Here is an 18,320-nt window from a genome sequence, read left to right as displayed (position 1 = left end):
TAACTTGTCCACGATCACACAGCCTTGAACTGGAGAGCAGGTTTTCTAACTTCCCTGCTGGGGCTCTGTCTACCCCTCCCGCCCCAGGGCACACTCTGTATTATACACTCCTCTAGGGGAAAGGCAGGCCCTGTGTCCTTGCCCTTGGTCAGTGCCCCAGGCCTGGCCTTGTGAGCCTTAGTTTCTGCAGGGCCTCAGATCCTGGGGTGGAAATCTCCAACCTTGGCTAGTTCCAGGCTCAGGCAAGGGAGAGACGGCCCAGGACGGCAGCCAGGGCCTCTCACTGGATGGAGCCGCGGCTCAGCCGGTTCAGATACACTGGGCAGCTCATCAAAGCCGGCAGCTCTGGCTCAGAAAACGTGCTCTGAGGAGGTCCGGCTGAAGCAAGGGGTGGTCCCCAGCATGCTCTGCCTGGCCCGGCTCTCCTGCATTCTTGCGGGTTTTTCTGACCTCCTCTCACAAGAAGTTACTCAAGACTCCCCTCTTTGCAGGGAGAACAACGCGGTGCCCCCCCACCCCACCATGTCTCTCAGGCTGCAGGCTTGCCTTCGCTAAACCCCGGTATGAATTTTCAGAGGTCCCTGAATCTGATCTGCCACTTAGAAGTCATGTGACTTGAGACATGTCTCGGAACCCCTCTGAGGCGCATTCTCCTCGAGGGGCCTGGGGAGATGCAGATGGGGTGGTGGGGTGCCGTCTCAGCTGCTCCTAAGTCCAGCTGTTCTGGTTTTATAGAAATGCTTTTTTGTTTCTTCGGCACCACTGACTGGCGGTGGGGAGCTTCGTGTGGGGCCTGAAATGCAACCACTGCCCCCTTCATGGTTGCTGTTCTTTTCTCAGCACCTGTGTCTTCCCAGAGCTGTTGAAATGCGCGCTCGGAATGAAGAGACCCCCCACCTCTCCCCCAAGCAGGCTTTCTGTGCCCAGCATGGCTGTTTATTCACCCAGGTGCGGTGGGCAGAGTCCAAAAAGAGTCAGCAGGGGGAGGTGGGATAGGAGTTGGTTGTATAGGTTTGGGGTAGGCAGTGCAAAGTGACAGAAGGTACAGTTTAGGGCAGTTTTTGCAAGCTGCGAGGGGAGGGGATCGTAGGGTCTGGAGTCACGAGGTTGACCAGGGTCGGTTACACAGTCCAATGGCCTTATCAACTGAGGAACAATAGAGAATGTCTCAAAGTTGATTAGGCGCAGGGCTGGAACATTTCCTCTCCTTTTCATGGTCTTCCAGTGACTTCAGATTTTCCAGGAACTTGTGTAGAGTGTCCGTGCGGGTCACAGAGGTCACCATGGCATCCATGGTGCTGTTAGTCAGCCTAAAAGACTTTACAAGGAGCATGGGGAACATGAAGGTGACGGAGGCCCTGCCGCTGAGGAGTACCCAGCCTGGCATCCTAAAGGCCTGCCACTTGCTGGACTGTTCTCTGCCCACTGCTGACACAACAGAACTGGAAGCTGCTGCCACTTTTGTTTTGTTGGAGACAGGGTCTTGCTCTGTTGCCCAGGCTGGAGCGCAGTGGCACAGTCGTGGCTCACTGCAACCTCAACCTCCTGGACTTGAGCACTCCTCCTGTGCCAGCCTCCTGAATAGCTGGGGCTACAGTGCACACCACCACGCTTGGCTAATATTTTTTGTAGAGATGAGATTTTACCCTGTTACTCCGGCTGGTCTTGAACTCCTGAGCTCAAAGGATCTGCCTGCTTCAGCTTCCCAAACGAGCATGAGCCACCACATCTGGCCCAGAGCCCAAAGCTTGATTATAGTTGATTATAAGTTGATTATAGTTTGGAAAGCAGAAGGACCGTAATTGTTTTTATTTCTTGCCTAAATCAAAGTCTGTTCACATATAGAGGAGAGTCAGGATCCATGGTCGTGTGGCCCTGCATGAGTCTCTTCACCACTTGGGCGTCATTTACTTCCCATAATCCAATGAGTTTGTCTAACTCGAGAAACTGATGCTTTTTAAGCAATGATTTATGGATCCAGAAGGTTTATGGACAGAGGGTAGAGGGCATTGAGCAGATGGTGGTTCCATGTCTTCCACTCCCAATTCAACCAGAACAGTTCTGCTTTTAAAAATCAAGTTTATTTTGGGAGGCTGAGGTGGGCAGATCACCTGAGGTCAGGAGTTCGAGACCAGACTGACCAACGTGGAGAAACCCCCTCTCTACTAAAAATACAAAAAAAACAAAAATAAAAATTAGCAGAGCAAGGTGGTGCACGCCTGTAATCCCAGATACTCTGGAGGCTGAGGCAGGAGAATCGCTTGAACCTGGGAGGTGGAGGTTGTGGCGAGCCGGTATCACCCCATTGCACTCCAGCCTGGGCAACAAGAGCAAAACTCCATAAAAAAAAAAAAAAATCAAGTTTGTATGTTGGAATTCTAACTAAGATTTCATTTGAAAAAGGCTCCCCTGCTAAAAGCAAGCTGAAACTCACTATCCAGGATCTGGGTTTCTTAACCTCTTGACATTTTGGGCTGCCAGATAATTCTTTGTGGGATGGGGGTGGGGGTGGGGCTTTCCTGCACATTCAGCAGCGTCTTCAGCCTTTACCTGCTAGTACCCCCGAGTTGTCACAGTTAAAACTGTCTCCAGACATTGCCAAATACAGATGCTCATTGACGTACCATGGAATTGCATCCTGATAAGCCCACTGTAAGCTGGAATCATAAATCCAGCAATCCTGATTGTCTTAGACTTACAATTGTTCAGTAAGCCCATTGTAAAGTTGTAAAGACAAATTGTAAGCTGAATCATCACAACTTGGAGACTGTATCTTCTGGGGCACAAAATCTATACTGGCTAAAAACTATGGGTATGAAGCAAAAATGGTGATTTAGTTATCACGTCACAAATTTGTCACCCCTTTATATGCAAAGCACTGAGGAACTACAAATAAACTCAATCCCTGAGTTGAACCAGATTTTCATAATTTATGTGGCGTTAAGACAAAAGTAACAATACAATTAGAGAAATGTCACAGGCTATGTATGACTGTCATGTGAAAGTTGCATTTTTAACAGAGCAACATTTATGCCATTAATGCGTTATTTCATGTTCCTTGGCTTTTGCAACTTGTCAAATGGTTTCTGGCTTCCTGCTGCCATCTGGTGGCATTGCACTAAACATGCAGGCGCAGTCAGACATCAAAATGATGCCGCCAGGTGACAGCTTGCAGGTAGGTGCACCACCAAATCTAGGTCTAGAGAAACAAGAATCTCCTCCAGGGGACAACTGAGATAAAGCCAGCCAGTGATGGATCTGGGACTGGGACTGGAGGGCTGATTTATGGAATTCTGTCAATCTCTAATGCCGCAAACTTCTGTGAAGCCTCTCCTGTGTGGTAAGCTCTGGGTTTAAGGTGAGGTGGATCCCAAGAGGAAATTTCGGTGCATGCAGATGGTTGCTTCCCACTGCCGGGTGGAGAGCAGACCTGGTGCATCACTGTGTCTGAAAGGCGCTGCAGAAGGTTAAGTCCAGATGTTACAGGATGCAGAGGCTAGCCCATGCTCGAGGGGCCCTCCAGTCTTGAGGGCCAAGTTGGGCTAGGCGGAGGCTGTGGCCAGGGAGTTAACAGAACAAGGCACATATGAGAAATGGCTCATAGCTCAATTTCTATCTCTCTACTAGTTAAAAGCTACTGGTGTAAAGCAAAATGATGATTTAATTATCAAGTCACAAACTTGTCACCCCTTTATATGCAAAGTGCTGAGGAACCACAAATAAACTCAATCCCTGAATTGAACCAGATTTTTATTTATGTGGAGGTAAGATAAGAGTAACAATACAATTAGAGAAATGTCACAAGGCTACGCATGACTGTCATGTGAAAGTTGCATATTCAATAGAGCAACATTTATGCCATTAATGCGTTGCTATTTCATGTTCATTGGCCTGCTGGTGCACAGAGTGTGGAGGGGAGCAGTGAGAGGTGGGACTGGAGGGAGAGGCTGAAGCGGTACATTAGGGAATCGGTCCTCGGTAGCCATGACTCCATTCCCGTGCTGACACACGGTGTGGTCATGTTTTGCAGACCATTGACAAGTGCTCGGTGATCTGGGTGATCAGTGACGTAGAGCGAGTTTCTGGAGGGCGAGCCCACGAAGACCTTCTGAATGAGAGCATCAAAGCCTGCCAGCGGGGCTTGTGTAGGGATGTGGCCCTGGTGGTCACCAAGACGGACAAACTCCACTTGCCAGAATACCTAAGGTATTGTGCTGGGCTCTCGGGGATGGGGGTTCCAGCCAGGGTCTTTCCTCTGTGGGTCCTGATTACAGTAGCATGGAGCTTGACTTATAATGTGGTGAGCATCTTGGGCTTCAGGAAGTGACTGTTGGGGATGAAAGAAGAGGCTGGTGACTTCCTGGGACATCAGGACTTTGGTTGGATTGTCTCGGGAATCTGAACCTCCCAGCGTAACTGCTTAGTGCCAAGCTGGTGTCCCCCACATAGCTGTGGCGGGTGCCACTCACACGTACCAGATACAGGTGGTACCTCCTGCACTGTGGGATGTGATGGTCCCACCTGCCCCACAGATGTAGAAAGTATAGATGCCCCGTAACTAGGAGGTACAGCCCATAATCCTATTTGGCAGGGTACAGCTTTTTTCTTTGAGACAGAGTCTTGCCCTGTTGCTCAGGCTGGAGTGCAATGGTTTGATCTCGGTTTACTGCAACCTCTGCCTTCCGGGTTCAAGCAATTCTCCTGTCTCAGCTTCCTGAGTAGCTGGGATTACAGGTGCCAGCCAGTACGCCTCACAATTTTTGTATTTTTAGTAGAGACAGGGTTTCACCATGTTGGCCAGGGTGGTCTTGAACTCCAGACCTCAGGTGCTCTGCCTACCTCAGCCTCCCAAAGTGCTGAGATTACAGGCATGAGCCACTGTGCTTGGCCCAGGGTACAGCTTTGATGTTTCAGATTTTTGTACTCCTGAGCATTCTAAAAATCATTAAAACATTTAAGTTTTTATTTTTTATTTTTTTTAAGTTCCAGGGTCCATGTGCAGGAATGTGCAGGTTGGTTACACGGTAAACATGTGCCATAGTGGTTTACTGCACAGATCAACCCATCACGTAGGTATTAAGCCCAGCATTCCCAGCCAGAGACTCATGAGCTTTTTAACTCACTTGCAACAGGTCCTTAAAGTTTTAGAACTTCAGGCGAAGGTAGATGCTTTCTCTAAGAGTCGTGTTCTAACAAATAACAGTGAAAAGTAAGCATTTTAGGGCTTAGTAGATGTGGATTTCCATGGAGAACTCTGTTGTCCTATAGTTAGGAAGACTATAACTTACCTTCCATATTGGGACATTTTCGAGAGAGAGAGGGGGAGTGATTAGTCCTTAGAGGGTATCAGTGGGTATAAACTGGGCTTTCCTGGATCCATGGGGTGTGTGCTCCCGGGATGTGATGTCACGGATGCTTCTCACCTCCAAGAGCTGCGCAGCCCCTCCACCCTTTCCTCTATGCCCACTGAAGCTTAGGTCTGACTGTTGTCTCCAGGAATTCACTTAGTCTCATGGGTTGGAATTGCAGCTTCATTTTTTCCCTCCAGCATTTTTCCCTGTCTCACCCCAGCATAGAATAGTATCTCTGGCCCTCCCTTTCCAATGCCAATGCTGACATTCACATAAGTAAATCTGATTTATTAATAATAAGCATTTATTGAACATGGGTAGGGGCTGTGGATTCAGAGGCACATTGCCTAGTCTCTGAGTTCATTGTCTGTAAGAGGGTTAAAGGTTATACGTGAAAGGACGAGCCAGGTGCTATCGGAACCCAGGGTGAGAGGGCTGTGTTTTTGACTGGGACGGGGAGTGAGGTCACAGAAAACGTTCATGGTTGAGAAAACGCTGACTAGCCATTGAGAAATGAAGGCACTTTTTTTTCAAGTGGATGCCGGAGGTGGGTCAGAAGAGAGAGCATCGGGTCAAAGAAAGACCTTATGAAAAGGCACAGACACAGGGCAGTGTGTGTTACTTTTGGGGAACATTGAAGGACTGCCATGACACATTGTAAAAGTTAAGTAATTGCTACATTTTTCTAATTACGTTTCAGGGAAAGAAAGGCGGGAAATGTAAGTATGAACTAGTTCTTTTTCTTTTTAAATTATTATTATTATTATTATTATTTTTTAAGACAAAATCTTGCTCTGTCACCAGGCTGGAGTGTGGTGGTACGATCTCCACTCACTGCAACCTCTGCCTCCTACGTTCAAGCGATTCTCCTATCTCAGCCTCCGGAGTAGCTGGGACTACCGGTACATACTACCACGCCCAGCTAATTTTTGTATTTTTAGTAGAGATGGGGTTTCACCATGTTGACCATGCTGGTCTTGAACTCCTGACCTCAGATGGTCTGTGCATCTCCGCCTTTCGTATTGCTGGGATTACAGACATGAGCCACCATGTCTAGCCTGAACTAGTTCTTTTTAAAATAATACTTTTTATGACTGATATTATAGTTGACCCTTGAACAACTTAGAGGTTAAGGTGCCAACCCCCTGCTCAGTCAAAAATCCACACATAATTTTTGATTCCCCAAAAACTTAACTACTAATAGCTCACCCTTGATTGAAAGTCTTACTGATACAGTCAATTAATACATATTTTGTATGTTATGTGTATTATGTTCTGTATTCTTACAATTAAATAAGCTGGAGAAAAGAAAATGTTATTAAGTAAATCATAAGGAAGGCCAGGTGTGGTATCTCACACCTGTAATCCCAGCACTTTGGGAGGCCAAGACAGACAGATCATCTGAGGTCGGGAGTTCAAGACCAGCCTGACCAACATGGAGAAACCCCATCTGTACTAAAAATAGAAAATTAGCCAGGCATGGTGGCTGCTTGGGAGGCTGAGGCAGGAGAACCACTTGAACCCAGGAGGCAGAGTTTGCAGTGAGCTGGGATTGTACCATTGCACTCCAGCCTGGGCAACAAGAGTGAAACTCCCTCTCAAAAGAAAAAAAAAAAAAAAGAGAGAAAATCATAAGGAAGAGAAAATACATTTACAATATGGTACTGTATTTATCGATACTGGAAGTTTACTTCATCTGTTTACAAGATGAATCATACATCTGAAATGACAGGCAACCACAGGTGCAGACCTCAATCTACAGTTCATATGAAGCAATTCAACTTTTTCTTATAACGTCATGGCTTTTCTTTGCTACTTGGGAGCCCTCCAGGATCACTGGACTTCACATGGGTCCCATGGTGTTATTCAAGATTTAGGGTATTGCACTAAGCAGGTTGAAAAATACATAAGAAACATAAGAACTGCAAGAGATCACTTTTTGTATGCAATTTGCCAGAGCGATGAACCGCTCACGTGGAGATAATTAGCATCACATAGTGTTTGGCGTTTTAAGTGGATATTGGCAACACTTGAGCTCACCACAACTTCAAAAGGGATGGCTCTGAAGTGATTGCAGTAGTATAGTGTGTACCACAGTTAATTTTATGCAGTTATAATTTAATGTTGCATCTTAATGTTTGTTGATATTTCTCTTGACTGCAAATGGTGTCATGTACTGTCTGTAGGTATTTACAGAAGTTTTGATAAATTTTAACTTTTTATAATGAATCGTGTGCATTTCATGGTAATACATGATTGAATCTGAGCTGTGATCTACGTCTATTTTATGCATTCATGATATGCCTTTTTCTTAATTTTTTTGATAGTTCTAAGCTACAGGGTTTGTGAGTTTTTTTCAAATTGTTGCAAATCTTCAAAATCTTTTTCAGTATGTTTATTGAAAAAGAATCCACGTATAAGTGGACCCACGCAGTTCAAACCTGTGTTGTCCAAGGGTCAACTGTATATAATTCTGATACAGTACCTGCATATTTGACTGTCTGGACCAAATGAAGATCTGCCAAAAACACGTGCGTCTTACCATCTCATCACTGTTGATAACGCTGCTCTCTGCATGCTTCTGTTTCCTCTCACAACCTAGCAAGCTATTCAGAGTCAGCGAGAGGCTGTTTTAGAAAGAAATGAAATGATAAAACTACAGAGGACTAGAATTCTCAAGGAAAAACTGGAGGTGAGTTAACAGGTTTCCTTATGTGTTTTTCTGTATCCAAGCAACCAGATTTTGGGAAGCAAACATATACCTGGTATTGTGTAGTTGCAAGGGCAAAAGCTGTGGAACAGACTGTTTTGTTTTGTTTTTCAGAGGGGGGTTCTCACTCTGTTGGCCAGGCTAGAGTGCAGTGGTGTGGTATGATCTCAGCTCACTGTAACCTCTGCCTCTCAGGCTCAAGAGATCCTCCCACCTCAGCCTCTCAGCTGGGACTATAGGCATGCACCACCATGTCTGGCTAATTTTTATAGTTTTTGTAGAGATCGAATTACACTATGTTGTCCAGGGCAGTCTCAAACTCCTGGACTCAAGTGATCCACCTGCCTTGACCTCCCAAAGTGCTGGGATTACTGACCTGGAGTAGACAGTTTGGGTTTAACTCAGTTCCACTGCTTCGGTTACCTCTCTAAGGCTCCATTTTCTCATTCTTAAAGTGCGGAGATGATAATTCCTATCTCCTGTGCTTGTAGGAAGGGTCGAATGAACATGTGGGCCACTGAGGCATAGGCCCAGGAGAGTCTGGGGTCTCCATACAGGGAGGAATTCTGGAGTGCTGCGGGACATGGAGGAAAGATGCCAGGTCACACTGGTGACAGGGGAGACGGGACTAGGGAGGTGTTCAAGGGAAATGCAGCCTCTGAGCAGAATTTTATTTTATTATTATTACTTTTTAAGACTGAATCTCACTCTGTCACCCAGGCTGGAGTGCAGTGGCACAATCTTGGCTCATTGCAGCCTCCGTCTTCTGGGTTCAAGCAATTCTCCTGTCTCAGCCTCCTGAGTAGCTGGGATTACAGGCACATGCCACCATGCCCAGCTAATTTTTGTATTTTTAGTAGAGATGGGGTTTTACCACGTTGACCAGGCTGGTCTTGAACTCCTGACCTCAGGTGATTGGACCGCATCAGGCTTCCAAAGTGCTGGGATTACAGGTGTGAGCCACCATGCCCGGTCAATTTTATTACTGTGATTTTTAAAGACAGGGATTTTACTATGTTGCCCAGGCTGGTCTCGAACTCCTGGGCTGACCAACATGGTGAAACCCCATATCCACTAAAAATATAAAAATTAGCTGGGCTTGGTGGCGGGTATTTGTAATCCTGGCTACTGGGGAGGCTGAGGCAGGAGAATGAGCTGAAGTGATCCTTCTGCCTCAGCCTCCCATGTAGCTGTGACTACAGGTCGGCAGGGACCACAGTGCTCTGCTGATGAGAATTTTAAAGAACCTGTAGTCTTTAGTACGGTGAAAAAGTTGAGCAGGCACTTTTGAGGCAGAAGCAAGAACACCAGTGATAGAGGCTGCTGTGCTCGGTGAATGACAGGCGAGTTGCTTGGAAAGGCGCAGAGAGGGAGTGTGAGAGGGTGTGGACAGGAATAAGGCCCGAACTGCACTTAGTGTTTTCTTATTTTTTGCTATTTTGTCACTAAAATAGGTACAAATATACAACTCTTTACCAGAATAGTCTGTTTTCCCTTTTCTTTTGAGATGGACTCTCGCACTGTTGCTAAGGCTGAAGTGTAGTGGCTTGATCTCGGCTCACTGCAACCTCCACCTTCTGGGTTCAAGCGATTCTCCTGCCTCAGCCTCTTGAGTAGCCGGGAATACAGGCACCCGCCACCACAACCAGTGAATTTTTGTATTTTTAATAGAGACGGGGTTTCACCATGTTGGTCAGGCTGGCCTCAAACTCCTGACCTCGGGTACCTCCCACCTCAGCCTCCCAATGTGCTGGGATTAAATGCGTGAGTCACCATGACTGCCCTTTTTTTTTCTCTTTTTTTTTGAGACAGAATCTTGCTCTGTCACCCAGGCTGGAGTGCAGTGGTGCAATCTCAGCTCACTGCAACCTCTGCCTGCCTGGTTCAAGCTATTCTCCTGCCTCAGCCTCCCGAGTAGCTAGGATTACAGGTGCCCACCACTATGCCCAGCTAATTTTTGTGTTTTTAGTGGAAATGGGGTTTCACCATGTTAACCAGGCTAATCTCGATCTCCTGACCTCAGGTGATCCACCTGCCTTGGCCTCCCAAAGTATTGGGATTACAGGCATGAGCCACCGTGCCCGGCCTATGATAGTCTTATACATCTATAAAACTAAAACCAAGTTTAAGGCAAAATATAAACAAAACAACATGAGGGATGTATCAGAGTAAGTACAATGTGATGATGATATGTTTGGCTGAAATGAAATCTTTGGTATTGGATTCAATAGTAAAAACATTTGGCTGATGTCCAGCTCTATATTCAATTTCTGTATTTTACCTTCATTAATATTGATACAGAAAACATCTGTTGTACAATGCAGAATTGAAAATTTCAAAGCTTTTGTTTCTAGTGCTGTGCCGTGACATTAGGCCTCATACTTAAGCCAAATCTTCTACCAGGCAATTCTTGAATGCCAGTTTTAATGAAGCAAAACTTAGTCAAGCTGGTCTTAGTCTCCTGAATTGTTCTTGTTGGCATTAAAGAAATATGTATTGTATGGGTGCCTAATCATATTATCCCTGGAAATGGAAACATAGAATACTTCAACACACAATTCACAACTGTGTTGATTGCCAATAAGCGTGCCGAATTGGTTTGTGTACGTTAGGGCCTGGGCAGAGATACACCAGCCTGCAGGGTTGCTACAGCTGTTACTGTTTGGTGCAAGTTCTTTGAGGCTCCAACCCACACCTCCTACAGCAAGGTTTATTTCACTTTATTTCAGTTTGAATTATTGTGAAACCTTTATTTGTGCTACATGCCGTCATTTGGAGCATTTTTTTTTTTTTTTTTTTTTGAGACGGGTCTCACTCTGTCACCCAGGCTGGAGTGCAGTGGTGCAATTATAGCTCGCTGCAACCTTGAATTCTTAGGCTAAACTGATCCTTCTGTCTCCTCCTAGCCTCCCAAGTAGCTAAAACTACCGGCATGCACCACCGCATCCAGCTAATGTTGTGATTTTTTTGTAGAGACAGGTTATGTTGCCCAGGCTGGTCTCTGATTCCTGGGCTCAAGCAATTCTCCTGCTTGGGTGTCCCAAAGCACTGAGCTGTGAGATTACAGGTGTGAGCCATAGCACTTGGCCTTGGAGCAAATTTAGTTGTAATGACAGAAAACATGAAACTCAAGTTCCTTATAAGGCATTCTTTGAGTTTCCATCTCAGCACTTTTTCTGTGTGTGTGGAGCATGTGATAGGCAGTCAGTCTGTGCATGCTTCAGTATCAAAACACAGCCCAGCTTCATCTACACGTGGACATCTGCCTTTCCTAGGTCCCATGAAGCACTTAGGTGTTGCTTTGCAAGAAAATCTGGAACTACTGTCTAATCCACCAACCACGCACATTTTTTTCACTAATATCAAATACACGCCCCACGTTTCCATTTCCACGAAAGGCCTGGAAAACGCTAAATTTTCAGTGCTGAATCATAACATAATCTTTTTTTTTTTTTTTTGTGACGGAGTTTCGCTCTTGTTACCCAGGCTGGAGTGCAATGGCACGATCTTGGCTCACCGCAACCTCCGCCTCCTGGGTTCAGGCAATTCTCCTGCCTCAGCCTCCTGAGTAACTGGGATTACAGGCACGTGCCACCACGCCCAGCTAATTTTTTGTATTTTTAGTAGAGACGGGGGTTTCACCATGTTGACCAGGATGGTCTTGATCTCTCGACCTCGTGATCCACCCGCCTTGGCCTCCCAAAGTGCTGGGATTACAGGCTTGAGCCACCGCGCCCGGCCAACATAATCTTTTAGAAGACATATTAAATGGCAATTAAGCAATGCATACAATTTGTTAGAAGGAAGGGCAACGTGAACAGCTGTGACCAAGTTCGCCCATGGGCGGTGTATGAACCTTCCAAGCACCACAGCTGATTAGCCTGGTGTAAGGGTTATTGCCGAGTTTAAAATGAGGAAACTGAGGCCAGTATAAGAACAATTAAATTCCAATTTATTCAGCTCCCTGGCGAGGTTCTATGGTCCGGGAAAGGGGGGCCACAGAAGTCGAGCTGACTTCCTAAGGCTTAGGGTGTTTTTAGCTATAGCGAGCGAGGAGGAGCAGGGTGCTCTGATTGGTTGTTGGGGGAGCCGGACGTGGATGGGGCAAGCTGCTATTGGTAGGTAGATTGTGGGGCGGGATTTCCCTAATACAGGATCCGGCTTGGGTTACATTGGCCGGATCCTTCCAGGAGAGCATGTGCTCCTGCGGTAGGTTCTGGGCGCAGAGATGTGACGTCGATTTCCGGCGCAGAGATGGGTGGGTGTGTCCGAGCGCCTGGCGAGGCAAGCGGCCTTACAACAGAAAATGATTCTTTCCCAGTTCTGGAGGCTGGAAGTCTCCAAAGTCAAGGTGTTCGCAGAGCTGTGCTCCCCGTGGAGGTGCGGGGAGGATCTGTTCCAGGTCTCTCTCCTTGCGTCTGAGAATTCCTGGCTTGTGGGGGCACACTCCAGTCTTTACGGCATTCTCCTCGTGTGTGTCTCTGCATCCCAATTTCCTGTTTTAAAAGACACCAGTCACATCGGATTGGGGCTCACCCTCTTTCAATGTGACTTCAGCTTAACGCATGCCGTCCTCAATGACCCAGTTGCCAGGTAAGGACACGTTTTGAGGTAGCGGAGATTAGGACCTCAACATGTGAATTTTGGTGGGGATACATTTCCGCCCATAACACGCAGGCAGTGACACCCACTTCGTGACTGCCACCTGGCCTAGAGCGGTTGCAAGATGCATCTCCATTTCGGAAGCGAAACAGGGCAGCAATGTACCTCTTAGTACTGATAAGCTGTGGTCACTCGTCAGCTGAAATTCTTTGGTTGAAGGTGGGGCATCCCGATATGGTTATGGATTTGGGTTATTAGTTTGAGATTCAGAGCTGAGACACGGGCACTCGGATCCTTCCGAGATGCGTGATTCGGGCCCCATCCCATAGTAACGCGGCATTCCAGCTCCACACCTTTTCGTATTACCTGGTATGTTATGGTTCACTTGACCTTCCCTTAAATTTTGCCTTGACCCAGTTTTTACTATCAACTCTCACACAACTTTTTATTCTAACCTAATTCACAAAGTTTTACTGCCTGATTTGACCGGATGGGATTTTTGTGCCCCTGCAAAGACTGTTAACATTCTTTTCAATAAGTTAGGTAAACTTTCAGGACATGCGCAAGTGGAATTTACAGACTGAAAATTTCTTTTTAAAAATTTTTAATGGTGTCTTGCTCCGTAGCCCAGTTTGGAGTGCATTGGCACATTCTTGGCTCACTGCAACCTCTGCCTTCTGGGTTCAAGCAATTCTCTTGCCTCAGCCTCACAAGTAGCTGGTACCACAGGAGTGCACCACCATGCCTGGCTAATTCTTGTATTTTTAGTAGAGACGGGATTTCGCCATATTGGCCATACTGGTCTTGAACTCCCGCACTCATGATCCGCCGTCCTCGGCCTCCCAAAGTGCTGGGATATCAGGCGTGAGCCACTGCACCTGGCTACAGATGGAAATTTGACAGTCTCAGGCATATTGTTTGAGCTGGTGAATGCCTTTACTTTAACATACCTTATTTTATGTACTCAGTTTTAGGATCATAATGAGAACTATTGTGTTCTTTCTGATGCTTAGTGTGTCACTTTTTGGCTACTGGGAGCCCTTTAAACTGGCTCTGTTTAGCATTACTCCCGTCAGCATTCAAAAAACATTCTTGCCGTGTAGCCACAACAAGATACTCAGGTCCACTTTATTTTTCCCTACCCCAAGACATGGACCAACTACTCTCCAGGAATCTGGGGTTTCTTTTAGTGAGAATAATATTAAAAATAATAAAAATTGGGCCTGAAGCGGTGGCTCACACCTGTAATTTCAGCAATTTGGGAGGCAGAGGTGGAAGGATCGTTCGAGGCCAGGAGTTCAAGACCACGCTGGGCAATAGAGAGAGACCCTATCTCTAACAACAACAACCACAATGAAAGAGTGCTAGGGGTACAGATCAAATTATTTTATACAAGTAAGACAGTGGCACAGCAACATCACTGCAACATAGTGTTCATGACAAAGCTAGAAAAGGTAGATTTGAAAAAATGGGTCATGATTTATGTTACTGAATTCAGGTAGATTTTAAAAAATTGAGTCATGATTTTTTTTTTCTTTGAGATGTAGTCTGGTTCTGCTTCTCAGGCTGGAGTGCAGTGGTGTGGTCTTGGCTCACTGCAACCTGTGCCTCCCAGGTTCAAGCCATTCTCCTGCCTCAGCCTCCCAAGTAGGTGGGATTTCAGGTGTGGCCTCCATGCCTGGTTAATTTTTTGTATTTTTAGTAGAGATGGGGTTTCACCATGTTGACCAAGCTGGTCTCGAACTCCTGACCTCAGGTGATCCACCTGCCTCTGCCTTCCAAAGTGTTGGGATTACAGGTGCGAGCCGCCACACCTGGCTTCCCTTCTGGTTTCAGCTTCCACGTCATCTCATATACAATATCTTTCTACAAACTTGAATATATTGTGTAACGTTTTATTATGACAAGCCATGTGTTTAAATGACAACAGTGTCTACTCTTTCTGTGGCATAATTTGATGGATACCTGCTACCATCTTGGATTCTACCCTCCAGCTGTAACTGTTCCTGCTTCTCTTATGCAATAATATGAACCCGTTATGCTAGAGTCACTTCACTGACACTAGAAAAACATTTGTTTTTACTGCAATTAAAAAGCATAAATGTTAACTAATCTTCAATAATTTTTAGAAAAGTTATACAAGATTTAGGTTCAGATTTTAAATAATGCAAACATCTAGACGCAGCTAAGCACACTTCTTTCTTGGAACTGTTTAAAAACCCTCCTTAAATTTAATTCTACATTAATTTCATCTCCCAGTAGAAAAATAGTTTCAGCTTTCCCTCAACTTTTTCCTAGAGTGAAAACTCTGTCTAAGCAAAATCTCAGCAGATCGTTTGTACAACATCAGCTGACTCTATAAGGGGCGGGTGGGAGTGGGCTTCTGGCAGTCTACACAGATAGCTGTATTCCAGTCTTAGCTACAGGTGCTTATGGCTTGCCAGGGACACAGCTTCTCACCAGTCCCAGTGGACTGCAGGGCCTCTGCTCACTCAGCTCTTTTCTATCTTTGCATCAGGAAGAGATTTATAACTCTCCACTGTTTTCTACCTCCCTCAAATACTCACATAAGCACATACACATTCTACATGTGAATGTTTTTTCTCTTTCTAAGTGAAAAGAATGAAAGAATGTGGAATACAATTTCTGTGTAATGCTAGTACAATTCTCCATGATAATATTTTTCTAAGCACCAAAAAAGACTTTGTCAAGTAATTCTTAACTGCTTGACCTTTAATATTATAATTTGTTTCAACATGAGTCAGCATTAAAATGTTTATGATTTGAAATATATCACTAACTGCTTGGCTAAGCAACTGTTGCTTTTATAGGATCTTAGCCCAGTTTGTTGTGTTGTGCTTGTAAATGTTTAATAACGAGTTCTTTGTTAAAAAAAAAAAAAAAATCCCGGTTGAGCACGGTGGCTCCTGCCTGTAACCCTAGCTCTTTGGGAGGCCAAGGTGGGTGGATCACAAGGTCAGGAGATTGGGACCATCCTGGCCAACATGGTGAAACCCCATCTCTACTAAAAACACAAAAATTGCTGGGCGTGGCAGTATGTTCCTGTAATCCCAGCTACTCAGGAGGCTGAGGCAGAAGAATTGCTTGAACCTGGGAGGTGGAGGTTGCAGTGAGCCAAGGTCGGGCCATTACACTCCAGCCTGGTGACAGAGCTGACTCTGTGTCAAAAGAAAAAAAGTGCCCCAAAACAAAAAAAACCCAAAAGGCAGATGTATACATTTTGCCAATTCCTGTGGTTAGGACCTGAATGTGAATTTTGGAAAGGGATACATTGCAGCCCTTAACATGCAGGTAGTGACAACCACCTTGTGGCTGCCACCTGGCCTACCACAGTTGCAAAATGCCTCTCAATTTCAGAAATATTAAATGGGGGAAAATGTGCCTCTTAGTATTGACAAGCTGTGCTCACATGTCAGCTGAAATTATGTGGTTGAAGATTGGGGATTACAACGTGATTATAGATTTGGGTTATCGGTTTGCGATTCAGGACTGAGACAGTCCCACCATTGTCAATTTCAAGCTACCAGTGTGACGTCACTGAATGCAGAGTAGGGAAGGGACGTGTGCTGTCGTCTTTCAGGAGCTGGCACAAGCCGGCTGCGGCACACCAGTGCCCATTCCAGAGACGTGCTGCTTTTTCGCGAAGGGATCCTGGTATTATTCACCCTCTGAACATTGAGATACGCCCTTCATCTATTGTCGCTACACTTTTTCTTCTAAAATTGATATTAACTCCCAAGACGATAGTTTCTATGCAGCAGTTTCTCATAACTTCTGACCTTGGTAGGAGTGGACAGATGGCAACACCAGGCATTTAGAGTGTTGTCTGTTCCCAGTGGGGCTCATGGAGAACTGGAAGTGAATGAGCTGAAATTGGCTGAAGGCTCTTGTGCATGATTTCCTGGGCATGATTTCCTTTGCGTGGTTTGAGTTATTCTGTTTTCTGTGTGACTCTTTCACTTCAGAGAAAACTGCCGGCTGACTTCAAGGTTCTGGAAGCCTCAGATCTGGTGTATACAGTCAGCGCCCAGGAGTACTGGCAGCAGGCTCTCCTCACTGAAGAGGAAACTGGTAATTTATGTTTTTTTAATCTCCATCATTAAAATTCTCAAGATCAAGTTTGGCACTTTGAATTTTCTTCTCTAGAACTTCTTGTGCCTCACAAACATTTTTTTTTTGCCAACTTGCCTCAGCTTCAATACCAATCGCAAATAAAGATTATTTTCCTCTCTGCATTGTTGTGGTGCCAGAGACCACAATTCCTCTTGCCTCCAAATCTTACTGTGGGTTGGCAGAGGTCAAATAATTGGATTGCTGGGTGTAGTGGCTCATGCCTGTAAACCCAGCACTTTGGGAGGCCAAGGTGGGTTGATCGCCTGAGGTCAGGAGTTCAAGACCAGCCTGATCAACATGGCAAAACCTCTCTCTACTAAAAATAGAAAATTAGCTGGGCATGGTGGTGAGCGCCTATAATCTCAGCTACTTGGGAGGCTGAGGCAGGAGAATTGCTTGAACCCAGGAGGCAGAGGTTGCAGTGAGCCAAGATCGTGCCATTGCACTCCAGCCTGGGCAACAAGAGCGAAACTCTGTCTCAGAAAAACAAAACAAAACAAAAAACCAAAAACTAATAATTGGGTTATCATTTCCTTAGTCGTCTCCCACCCAGCTACAGGCATTAGAATTATTTTCTGAGCGACTATTATATATTTTGTCTGCGAGGCAGGGAAAGCATAAGGCATAACTCTTCGCAGAACTTGAAATCTGGATAAGGAGCTAATACTAACTCAAGTGCAAAAATTGATGTGAAAATAAGCCTTAATTAGTTGTTGCTGACTGTGAGTGCAGTAGAAGCCCAGAGAATCTACAGCTAGCTCCCTGTGCATTAGATGCTCAGTGGAAAGGGTGAGCAGGCAGGGTCAGGACTGCACTCTCGTCTGAACTTGATGTGGCTTGCAGTGGGCATGCATTTTACTAGATGTGTAGATATGTGACTGGAAGTTAGGGAGCAGAAGCTGTGAAATGTTCCCAGAAATGGGGGAACTGCTTGATTAAGGGTATAAAAGACAAAATTGGCTGGGCACAGTGGCTCCTGCCTATAATCCCAGCATTTTGGGAGGCGAAGATGGGTGGATCATGAGGTCAAGAGATTGAGACCATCCTGGCCAACATGGTAAAACCCCATCTTTACTAAAAATACAAAAATTAGCTGTGCATGGTGGCGCCCCTGTAGTCCCAGCTACTTGGGAGGCTGAGTCAGGAGAATTGCTTGAACCTGGGAGGCGTAGGTTGCAGGGAGCTGAGATCACACCACTGCACTCCAGCCTGGCGACAGAATGAGACTCCATCTCAAAAAAAAAAAAAAAAAAAAAAAAAATTAGCATGGTATCTGGAAGGAATATAATATAGAGACATTGCCACATATAAGAATAATGGGGAAAAGGTAGAGTGGCCTCTATTTTCTTGTGACTCACAACGAGTAGGATGTGACACGCATGTCAGAGGTTCTTGTTTCTTTCTATAGCAAGCATGGGCTCTTGTGGTGCTAATGGTTAGTTGCCATAGATAGAAAAATCTAGGGGGAGCGAAGGGCTGAGATTCTAGAATTGTGAACATTTTGGTTTACCTCTGCAGGTGAT

At 45.6% G+C, this 18,320-nt stretch overlaps 1 protein-coding gene across 5 annotated transcripts in view; it reads left to right on the top strand.

Annotated features, from left to right (window-relative positions):
• The window catches only part of NUGGC (nuclear GTPase, germinal center associated), a 75,721-nt gene that overhangs the window by 30,454 nt on the left and 26,947 nt on the right, over window positions 1-18,320 (top strand). For all 5 annotated transcript variants that reach the window (XM_074384104.1, XM_074384102.1, XM_074384103.1 and 2 more), the window contains exons 9-12: window positions 4,031-4,206; window positions 6,052-6,070; window positions 7,954-8,043; window positions 16,650-16,755. In XM_074384104.1, coding sequence (XP_074240205.1) covers window positions 4,031-4,206; window positions 6,052-6,070; window positions 7,954-8,043; window positions 16,650-16,755 — 391 coding nt within the window. The remainder of the gene's footprint in view (window positions 1-4,030; window positions 4,207-6,051; window positions 6,071-7,953; window positions 8,044-16,649; window positions 16,756-18,320) is intronic.

This window comes from Saimiri boliviensis, chromosome 13, assembly GCF_048565385.1.
Source record: "Saimiri boliviensis isolate mSaiBol1 chromosome 13, mSaiBol1.pri, whole genome shotgun sequence".
Lineage (NCBI taxonomy): Eukaryota > Metazoa > Chordata > Mammalia > Primates > Cebidae > Saimiri > Saimiri boliviensis.
Note: the sequence above shows the minus strand (reverse complement) of the source record. Positions and strands in the feature narration are given on the sequence as shown.